An 11850-nucleotide genomic window follows, 5' to 3' on the forward strand; every position below is an offset into this window, starting at 1 on the left:
ATTAACCACATTAATATTAATTTGATTTCTTATACTTGTTTTCCCTTTCTAAGCAGAGTCACACACAGCAGAATGCGTTACATAATTACCCAACAAGGCTACATATCCTTGCTCGAAGCCCAGGCACTTCTTCATTTTCTTGAAACCTGCCAGCCATTAAGGAACACTAATGTCTGAAAGAATTTTGGTTACATGCAACATTGAAAATTAACAAGCAGACTATAAAGAGGACTACAAAATATAATTCTCAAAACAATAACTATTATTATTTAAAAAGCACACTTAATCTTACATAAGGTTAATTTTAACATACCATACCATTAGCTAAGAGAAGTTTAACTTATTTCAATTTGGAATTAACCATTACATTGCAGGTTACTTGTATGTAAGAACACATATAGTGGCAGTCATTGCTCCCCCGCAGCTCTTCATGTCTGAGTGGGTTTTACTCCAGGTATGTCCTGTTTTTCCTTCCAAATTCCCAAAAATGTATGTTTTTAGGCAAATCTGTGATTACAAATTGTGAAACATGTAAGCATAGCTATGGGTGGGGGTATGATTGAGGCTTGTGATGGACTGGTACCTATCTAGGACTGTTTCCTTGCTTTGTGCCAGCTGTTGCTGTGATGTTTACTTGCCTTGCACTTAAGTGTTTCTTGGAAAAGATCCAACCTCACACAACCCAGAACTGGATTAAAATGGTCAGTAATACTGATCCTCCTAGATCTCTTGCCCAGCACTACTAAATTAAAATCATAGCAAAATCATATTCCTCCCAGTAAATATTATTTCATTTAACATGAAATAAGATAGTATTGAATGTTTGATTCCAGTTATTTACTAGTTATTTGAAAACAATATTTAGAGTATAAGAATAGTTTCTTGCTCTTATTGAAGTAAAATCTGCTCCTGCATAAACAATTAAGGGCCAGAAGTATAAGAGCCAATCTTAGAAAGCTAATGTTTAATGTTAATTCATAAAGTGTTTGCTTACTTTCTGTAGAATGTCAGATTCTCATAGTTACTAGGATATGGTATAGTCTTTCACCCCCTGTAAGTTAACATTAGATAGAACCTTATTAGCTATACCTGAAGAACAAAGAAAACAGACCTGTTTAAAATTCATCCTGGCATCAATTCTAGCCAAGTTCACTAGAAGCCCTTTTAAGACTATAAGCACACCAAGATACAACACCATAGTGGTATTCTACACTCTTCAGACCCTAATAGGTGGCATGGTAATGATGCCTATTAAATTTAGTAAACTGGAACTAGCTTCCCAAGATAAGGGTACTTTGTTGCTATTTTGTGCCCTCGTAAGTCCTCCATAGTGTTAGCCTCACACTAAGTAAAGAGTCAAGCACCCTTGAATTTGACTGGATCACTTTACTCTTTAGTGATTTGGGGAATCTAATGCCAATGTCGCATTACACAACTTGTACTCATGTGCTATGTCAGATGCCTGGAATGCAGTTGCTGACCTTGCTGCCAGACCATGTCAATTTAAACAAGTGAAAATCACTGCCCATGTTAAGTTTACCAACTGAATGCTGATCTTCTAGCAAAGTCATGCTTGCTGCTTTTCCTGACTTCCAATAGTGTGCGGCCTGACGTAGACACTGCTATATGAGGGATTAACAGCTATGGCAAGTTTTGTTGCAACCTCTGCCCTTTGTCTCCTTTTTCCATTCTTTTATACTACATAAAACATGAGATAGCAGACAGACAAGCTTCTCTTCTGTATGTGAGGTCTAAACCACCTTCTCTTCTTACTGCTTATCGCTATATTAGGTGCACTGTGCCACCAGATGAGCATTCATTGGTTGTCAGCTCCTATTCACACAGAGTCCACCATTATGACTAAAGACAAAAATCAACCTCATGTGCTGAAGTCACTAAAACTATGAAGTACAAGACTACTATAAGCTTTTGCTTTCAGTGAACATGATGAGTTCTTGAATAGTCTGTCTCTTTAAATGTCACTATGTGAATTAAAATTATGTGAACACACATTGAAATCACAAGTATCTCTATTATAATGCTAAATAGTTTGACTCTTTGGAGCAATGCAATTTTTGTTATTCAAATATTCAAACATGTGCAATATATTTTGGTTTAAAGAATGTTTTTTAGTGATTATACTGTCCCTGCTGTGAGCAATGCAAGTTGCCATGATAGCCTACCACATTAAAGTATTCTAATGATTAATGTGACCGTGTGTTTAAGAACTAGTTGATGTCTAACATGATCTATGCTAAGACAATGTCATGAAAAATGCAAGGACCAAAAAGATACTTCTATAGAAATAGGAATTCGTACAGGTACAAGAAGAGTTCTTCTTAGACATGGCGAAAGGTTTGTCTACTGCCGGCACTAAATTTGGCCAATTCAATGGTTACACAGGAAAACAAACTCTGAGGGTCACCAAGGTTAAAGTTGAGGGGAATGCCATGAAGGATAAGCAGAAGGCTGGCACTGTTCCATCAAAATAAAGATGTAAGCTGATAAGACCAGAACGGGACAGCAGCATAAGTTTGACAATTATAGTCAACAGGGAACCTGAATGAGAATATGGATAACTTTATGTACAAAGATGAGTTTAGGATACATTCTACTTAGTGACCAAAAGATAACAACATGGCATAGTAAGTTTACATTTTTCAAGGCAGCCCCGACCATAGGAGTGATTCTGAATAAGGCACTTGGTAAAAGCAAAAAGAGCAGAACCCTGTCAAAAAGTCTAGATTTGAAGACAAGATTTAGGGAACAAGAGTGGACAGGGAGATGGAAGTGTTAGTTATGTACTTTTATATCACTTGTCAGGGATGCCAGGGGCAACGACCCGGCCAGGACGCCATGAGGGACCGGATGTGGGTCTGCGCCCACCCTGGATCACGTGGGGGCCACCTTCCTGGTTGCTTTGGGGGCCACGGGTTCAGGGCATGGAAGCCCCACCCTGTAGGGGCCTGTGGACACTGCCAGGAGGCGCCCCAATGCCTTGGGGACCTGTTACCTCAGCACTTCCGCCACACCAGGAAGTGCTGGGGGGGAGACTTAAAAGGACACCCGGAGAGCTGCCACACTTCCGCCACGCTGGGGCATGGCCAACGGGGGAGTGTCGGAAACACCTGGAGCTCATCCAGGGAATGGATAAAAGGGGCCGTCTCCCTTCATTCGAGGCTGGAGTCGGGTGGAAGAAGGACAAGGCACGAGAGAGGTGTGGAGGCGGCCCGAGAAGAAGACATTTGTGGCCAGGACTGTGTGTGTTGGGGTTTTTGCACTATTGGACTGGGTCTGAGTGACCATATTTGTAAATAGTATTGTAGATAATAAACGTGTGGTGGTGAAGAACAACATGTTCGCCTGTCTGTGTCCTGGTCGGCTCCACACACTTGAGAAGTACAAGTGTTTAACCACCCAAACAGCGACAAAAAAATGTTAAGATAGATCCAACAAAGAAGTAAGAGACTTCTCTGATTTGCTGTTCATTTCCTTTTATTAACTCCCCTCTCCCCAACCATTCCAGAACCCCAACCGCCCATGTTTAGATCTAATAAACATCTAGTTATCAGTAGGTGCACTAATCAATTTGCTTAACACCACAGAGGGTACTTTTTACAGCAGCAATAAATATAGTACTGACATAAAAATGCAGAAACACTCATTGTTGCTAATTCATTTGAATTAACATTTTCACTGTATATTATATTTTACCTTTGATTTGCTAATCAATACAAGGATTGATTAAGAATCACCAAATTTACAATGATACACAAATAAACTAGCAAAAAACAGTACACCAGGGGTGCCCACACTTTTTTGGCTTGCGAGCTACTTTTAAAATGACCAGGTTGAAATGATCTACCTACATTAATATATATACATATATATACATATATATATATATATATATATATATATATATATATATATATATATACACACACACACACACACACACACATACTGAGTATACTTTATACAGTTGTTGTATGTTGTTGTACCTTGCATAACTGAATAACCTGTATGGGACAATAACAATTCAATACATTTATGGTCACTACAGTATTTGGATTTAATAATTGTCATGTGGGAAAAGGCTGACTCACATAAATAAGTAGAGCCAAATAATGCAGTCAAGGAGCTTTTGAGTTCAGCCGAGTGAAAAATGACGGCTGTCTGATTAACTGCAATTTTAGTTCCCTCTCCTTTCTCTTTCTCAAATCGCTTTTTTGGAAGGACGCCAGTTTCGTAGTTTTTATGAACAGTTCGAAAATGCCTTTCCACATTTTCCTTCTTTGGAATAGCAATGATAGACTGACAGATCAGACAAACCACACTTCGATTGTGACATTGTGAGAAAAAAATCCTCTTTCACATCCAGCCCACAAAAAACAATTTTTTTTTAAATACCTTCTTTAGTCGCTATAAATTGGAAAGCTAACTAGATCACAGCTGGAGTTTTGCAGTAGCTCACGCGTTTGATCGTGCATGCGGGGTGACCAGTGTGTTAGAAGAAAAGAGATCTCAGACTGGCCGCCCTGAATGTCAATCAAGTGGAAAATTCCATAGGGAGGATATATGATAGACTAACGTTTTAAATGCAACGCGATCTACCGGCACAACTTTTGCAATATACCGGTCGATCGCGTTCGACACATTGGGCACCCCTGCAGTACACACTGCATCAATGAAAAACATTTAAAACAAGGAAAGGATATTTGTACACTAATTTCTTTGCCAGCTCAGTGGATGGAATGTACCAGGGATGCATCATCAAGAACATGCGAACAAGAATCTTGTCTTTGAGAGTCCCTGTATCATCTGTCAAAGACAAAAACATTTTCACATATTACTATATGAAAAACTAAAAGATATCAATATTTTACCTTTACTGCTAACCAATTAGTATCATCAGACAGGATATATAATTGGCAATAAAGACTGCTAAAATTTTACATAATATATATGTTCCTACCTGGACTCAAAACAATATATTTAGATGTTACAAGCAACCCAATGAATGCTAATATCTGTTGTTAGAGTTAACAGAGTTATTATAATCAACAATGCCACTGCATAGTACTAACTAACTAGCTAACTACATATAAGGTCACAATAAGTGGCTCACAATATCTTTCTTTTAAAAATCATACTTATTGTTAAAAAAAACCTACAGTTTGTTTCAGTTTTGAAATTTGTACCCCTGACTTAAACATTTTAAAATTAAACTAACTGTATGAAGGGTAAATAACATAACAATGACTTTATAAAAAAATTATATATTTCCTTAAATCTTTTCCTGGAATTCAGGTCAGGTCAGGTCAAGTCAGGTTGGGAAGCATGCACTGGTACAACGCGTTCCCACACACACCACACAACGAAACAGTTGAAAACCCCCCAGGCATACATGCAGTTCAGTTCTACCCTTTTGAACATTACCATCTATCTGCCACAGCCAGGTGTTACGAGTGTCCCTTTGGCCTAATCCAGCCAGTTGGGTCCTCAACAATGAGGATCCTGACAGCTCGATCATCCTTAGGGAATCGCACCACATGGCGGTAGCACCATAACCAACACTCCCTCACAATAGAGGTAATGTGCTATATTTTGTCTCCTCTGGGAAAAACGCAGAAATTCTGCCTCCACTCTGCACAGCACTCACAGTACCAGTGTATGGGCCGGCAAGGATATCCAGCAACTTCAAGGGGATTCCGTGAAGTCTCAGGAAATCCCCCAGGGCAGTTCAACTGAGTTGAACGCTTTACGAAAATCAACAAAGGCTGCACAACTCTTGACGATATTCACGTTTGCATTCAATGAGAGCTCTTAGTGCCAGGCAGCGGCCGATGGTAGTCTTCTTAGGCATAAAACCAGACTGATACTCTCGATGGTAGGTGAGCAGTGATCATGGAATTCAGGCAAAAAAAATATTGACATTTAAATTTATTCCCGAAATTAAAAAATATGCCAGAGTTTAATTTTATAAACATATGCCACTCTGTAATCCAGTAACTTTTCTTACCACTTCTGGTACCATTTTAAGATATTAAACTTAATTGACAAATAATTTTATTTGTAAATTGCTGGGAGCAACTGGAACAGAAAAAAATAATTCTCCAGTAACATACAAAATTAATCCAAATGAAAAGTTTATTATACGATTTCCACATCTTATTTCCACATATGGTATTAAATTAGTTTAATGTTATTCCTAATCATAATGATGTCTAGCATACCTTAAATTATAGGAAGACTTCAACTTACAACATTCATCACACTTTTTTGTGACATTATCTCACCAATATTTTTTTTTTCTTCCTAAAGATGTGTGAAAAGATTTGGGGTTTGGACACATTGTTGTAGCTCCTGGGACGTACATGCTTTTTTTCACTTATCAGTTGTAACCAGCCGGGGGCACCATAGAGCTCCAAACCCCAGACCCAATGATATCCAACACAGTCACAGGATTAAAAAATGAATTTTTTAATCCACCAAGCACTTTGTATAATGAACCACAGCCAATTACCATACAAAAAATAAAACTCTATAATCTCCTTCCTCCTTCGGTTGAGTGTTGCCCACCTTCAGAGTCTGACTCCCAGAGGTAAGGCAGTGGGATCCTTTTATACTGGACCCAGAGTGGCTTCTGGTGTCCGGGTATGACTTGTGGGGAGCAGATTTTGGGTAGTTTGAGAGCCAGGGCAGTCTTCCACCAATAGCGTCCTCTTATGGCACCTATGGACCCTGACAAAACAGCTCTTCCGGACTCCAGATCCCATGATGGCTGCAAGTGTCCAAGCTGGGATGCCTCAATGTATGGGGGATGGAACTGCTCCTGGCCTCCGGTTTCTAATTTCCCATCCTCTGGCACCTTTGATAGGAGGTTACGCTGTCATCCAGCCAGGATTCCCTTCTGTCCACCATGGCACTCACACAGTATATACCATCCCTAAGATTACTATTCTCATTATTTTTATAGAGTCATTACTGTCAAGTTTAGAGTGCAGCAGTGGAGTAAACGAGGAAAATATACAAAATACACAACAGTAAGTTAATTTTGAAGTTGCAGAAGACACAGCAAAGAGCCTAACAGCAAACTGAGAAATGGATAACACCACGAACAAAGAACTACATAACAAAGAGAAAGCAGAGTCCTCCATAGAGCAACAAGAAGAAGCAACTTGACACATTGGGCATCATTCTTAAAAGACTTGGTATTGTAAAACTATTATTGACACATTGGGCATCATTCTTAAAAGACTTGGTATTGTAAAACTATTAATCTGTGCCAAGATAAAGAACTCTAAATATCTAGTAAACAGCCACCCTCTTTGGAGTTATTATGCTGCCTGTCTCGTCTGTCTTGTGTCACATTTTCTATGTAGATATACAGTATATGCAGTTGTCATATTTCTACAGTCCTTGTGTTTATCAATAAATTGTATTATTATGTTTCTAACAATGAGTCTAATAAGCTGAAAACCCCAACCTAGAAAGAATAAGAAAAATAAAGACTCAGCCATACTAAATTATTTAATTAATTAATGGCATTGCCAAACACAAAACACATAATTAATTAACTGATTTATTACCATCAATCAATCCATTCTTTTCCCTACATCAGTACACCAATTCACACATTTACTTGGTGTCCTTGGGATAGCCATGAAAAAGAGGTCCCTCACTCATTTCCTACAGCAAAAATCTCTGTAAAGGTAGGTGGAAGCCTGAAACAACACTGGCAGGAATGAGGCAGGTAACAATAGGATGGCCTAATAACTAAAAGTAGCAGACACACAACCTATCTCTGAAAGCAGGTAGTTGTGAGTGAAGTCCTAGGGACTTTGAGACCTACCATGAACACAGAAATGACTGTGGGGTTTGTGCTTAACATGACCTCATGGTAGGGTACATACTGTTGTTCACCACTAGTAGTCTTTAAGGCAAAGTAATATATTATCAGGAAAGTAGTGTATCCAGAACACTAATTATGGAACAAAGGCTAGACAGTGAGTGCGTTCTCAGTGCAGGGGAGTAAATAGGTCTACAATACACTTAGTGAAGGAAATCCCTGTATCATTAAAACAGCAGCAGAAGTCTTATACTTTGTGTCACATTCTTTGTCCATTCCCCATCTCCCATTTCAAAGCAATGTTTATAAATATTTGAGACCTAGTTGTCTACAGTTTTCTTGGTTGAAATTGTGCTTTATATGATAATCTGTTTTCAATATACTGCATGCCTCCTAGTGTAATGAAAAGTTGATTAGCTCTCCGCAGATTACTACTTAGTTTTAAAGCAAAGGACTATATTAATTTGGCACTTATTCTGGTTTTCATCTTTTTTCTTAATCTGATCTTATTTTAACCACACTTGGAAGAAAAGAAAAAGATAGATAAGGATGTGGTAAAGCGCAGTTTTATGTATAATTCTAAAAAATTAATTTATTAAGAGAAATTTATTGTTGTGCAAAAGATATTGTAAATTAAAATAGCTGGTTGTTATGTCCATTGGCAACTGTGAACTGGCACAGTATAAATGAGTGCGGATATGTAATTGTGTCTTGTGATTACTGAGGACTCTTGTCTGAGCACTAAGGGTCCGTGTACTTTTTGGTATTTAAAATTTCATTTTAGAAGCAAACATGAAAAAATGAAAATGAAAGGAATTTTCAGATTTAGATTTTTGATTAAAGAATAAAATAAGGGAAAATAAGGTATTTTGTAATTCTGTGGTAACAAATAGCAGTCATAAACTTAAAATTACACATACTTTTCTGAATTTATTTGTGATTCAAATAATGAATCTGTTATAGCTCAAAAACAACAAAACCAACGCATTTTCGTTGTCTGAAAACGGAGGTACTTCTTCTTCTGCGCGATTTTTGAAGACACGTGCGAACCTCCCAACGTATTCCTCACAAGACATCGATCAACAGCCTTGAAGTTACACTGCATGGCATCAGCAGAGGATGGACCGTTAAGTTGTTTTTCAGAACAGTAAAAGAGTGACACTCCAGGACGAGGACACTGAGTCACATCTTTCAGGTAAAAATACAAGCTTTGCAAACTTTGCTTCATTGATGTAACAGCTCGTATATGAACATTATTGTTGTTACTTACTGTGAAACAGCCAACATTTGGTGATTTCATTTACTAAAAGTTAGTCTGGCAATTTTTAGAGTGCTAGCATTTTGAATGGTTGCTCATTGACTTTTACCGGCTACTATAGTTAGTAAACGTTTCGAGTATTAACAGTGCGCAAAAGTGTAACACGTTAGTAGAGCGACGTGATTTACAGAAAGTTTTCTTAACATGTGTTACATTTGTCAATGAGGAACCATTCACACATTTACACACATTCAAAATGCTAGCACTATAAAAATTGCCAGACTTAGTGTTATTAAATGAAATCACCAAATGTTCGCTGTTTCACAGTAAGTAATAACAATAATGTTCATAAAACAACTGCTACATCAATGAAGCAAAGTTTGTATTTTTACTGGAAAGATGCGACTCCGTTTTTTTGCAGTCATGTCCTCGTCCCAGAGTGTCACTCTTTACTGTTCTGAAAAACAACGTGATGGTCCATCCTCTGCTGATGCCAGTGTAACTTCAAGGCCATCGGTCGATGTCTTGTGAGGAGGACGTTGGGAGGTTCGCACGTGTCGTCAAAAATCATGCAGAAGAAGAAGTACTTACGGTTTCAGACAACGAAAATGCATCTGTTTTGTTGTTTTTGAGCTATTACACTTTCATTATTTGAATCACAAATAAATCCAGAAAAGTGTGTGTAATTTTAACTTTATGACTGCTATTTGTTATCACAGAATTACAAAATACCGTATTTTCTCTCATTTTATTCTTTAATCAAAAATCAAAATCTGAAAATTCCTTTCATTTTCGTTTTTGCTTCTAAAATGAAATTTCAAATACCAAAAAGTACACGGACCACTAAGGCACATCTTGCAACTTTTTCTTTTAATGGATATTATAATCAATATTATTTTATCACCAAATAAATAAGTTATTTGTGATCTGTTTAAGTCACTTACCAAAGGCATCAATGCAGGCTTGTATCAGCTCATCGATGGTGGCAGGCTTTTCTAGAGAAACAGAACCCATAATGTTCCTTTCTCCTTTTCTTCTTCAAATTTTGCTCTTTCCTCTACAGCCTTCTCTAGTTTAACATTTATAAAGCAGGGCTTTCACCAATTAGGCTGAAAAAGAAAACATTGTTTAAATTTATTTTAATCTAATTCTAATGTTAGCAAAATTGGCTCATTTTTCAAATGAAAAAAAATATTTTTTCCTTGACTTAAGAAGGTTTGAATTAAAGTGTTATGAACCTAAACAGAAGAGACAGTTTCAGTTTCTTAGATATATTTATCTATATTTGTGCATATATGTATAGAAGGATTGTTAGCAAGATAAGTAAACCCAAAACACTTGCATTACTTCCTCAAATTTTGTCTGTTCAAATAACCCAGCATTTGTGAGGTATTCTCCTAAAAATTTACATAGAAAAAAATCATTGCAAAGCCTGTTCATCTAATTAAAATTAGAAAGGCACAAGCAACACAATACCTAGATGGAAGTTTCTTATAAAGGCTGTTTAAAATACAGTTTAATTTCTCCTAATTTCAGAAATAAACAGTAAATTTGAAACTAGCCTTATTTTTTTTTTGTAAACAACATTTTATTAATTTTAAATGGAACAGCTGAACAATAAAATGAGAAAAATGTAAACATAAAAAGGAAAGTCTACAACCCCCTATCACTCCCCATCCCTCTCAACTTCTTTAAAAACTGAATCACAACTCAAGGTTAAAGAAGATCTACAGAGAGATGTTGCTTGTTCTGAGCACAGACCTTAATTTTAGGTAAAAAAAGACAGCACTGAAAACTTTCAGGAATAGCTGTTAAAAAAAAGGAAAATTGACTCCCCAAAAAGATCAGAATATGCAAATACCTAATGCAGACTAGCATGAAAAAAGAAAGGCAAGCACACAAAAGCTAACAGCATTCTTGAAAAACTGAGATGTCTGAGAACACTATTTCTGCAGAAACCCCAATCATACCTCTACTATCTTAAAATCTAAAGTGCATATTAATTCTGAAAAATTAGGAAATTTTAAAATTTAGTAAAGAAGTAATTCCTTTGCTAAAGTTTTAAGAATTGCTAATTTGAAGAAGCCATTGCCAATGAAGTTTACATTCATTATGGGCTGAGCATTGATTAACTAGCTGCAACTGGGTCTAAAGGAAAGATGTCTGGTTTTAAAAAACAAATTATAATATATGATTAACATAAATTTACTAAAGCTCTGTGCATGGAGTGACATATTGTGATGCAATGATACTAGATTTTAACAACTCAATTCTCATATATTTATTTGTTTAGTCTTGTTCTACTGTATATATTAAACCACTATTGTTTTTAATCCATTCATTTATCATCAGAGAAGTCCTTCTAGAAAGTTTTGTCTGTCTGTCTGTCTAGATCGGTTGCAACCTTACCATTTTCATTACAGACATTTATTTTAAACATTAGAGGAATGTTTAAAGCTTACCATTAAAAATTATACAAAGTTCTGCTCCCAAAAAAAAAATGAAACCATCAGGCTAGGACTTTTCACACACTGCATATAGTTAATCCCCCATTGTTCTTATCCTTTATTAATTACCTAGAAGTTACTAAAATGATGTAGTCTGTTTAAGCTTGTCAGCCCCTTTTCAAGGTATTGTAATATTGGAATTTTAGGTCATTGTGAAAGCCCTCCATTATTCTCTTTTTCACTTATGCCTTCCTATTATTTGAATGTATTTTTATTTGGGATTCTGTTTT

General features: G+C 36.7%; 1 protein-coding gene across 2 annotated transcripts in view; it reads right to left on the minus strand.

Moving 5' to 3' along the window:
• Nucleotides 1–11850, minus strand: part of LOC120539268 (RAS guanyl-releasing protein 2) — a 215305-nt gene that overhangs the window by 109869 nt on the left and 93586 nt on the right. For both annotated transcript variants that reach the window (XM_039769183.1, XM_039769185.1), the window contains exons 2-4: nucleotides 10058–10222; nucleotides 4722–4824; nucleotides 90–146 (exon numbers count right to left, since the gene is read on the minus strand). In XM_039769183.1, coding sequence (XP_039625117.1) covers nucleotides 90–146; nucleotides 4722–4824; nucleotides 10058–10127 — 230 coding nt within the window. In that variant the 5' untranslated portion in view covers nucleotides 10128–10222. The remainder of the gene's footprint in view (nucleotides 1–89; nucleotides 147–4721; nucleotides 4825–10057; nucleotides 10223–11850) is intronic.

The sequence above is a fragment of the Polypterus senegalus genome, chromosome 11 (genome assembly GCF_016835505.1).
Source record: "Polypterus senegalus isolate Bchr_013 chromosome 11, ASM1683550v1, whole genome shotgun sequence".
In the NCBI taxonomy this organism is placed as follows: domain Eukaryota; kingdom Metazoa; phylum Chordata; class Cladistia; order Polypteriformes; family Polypteridae; genus Polypterus; species Polypterus senegalus.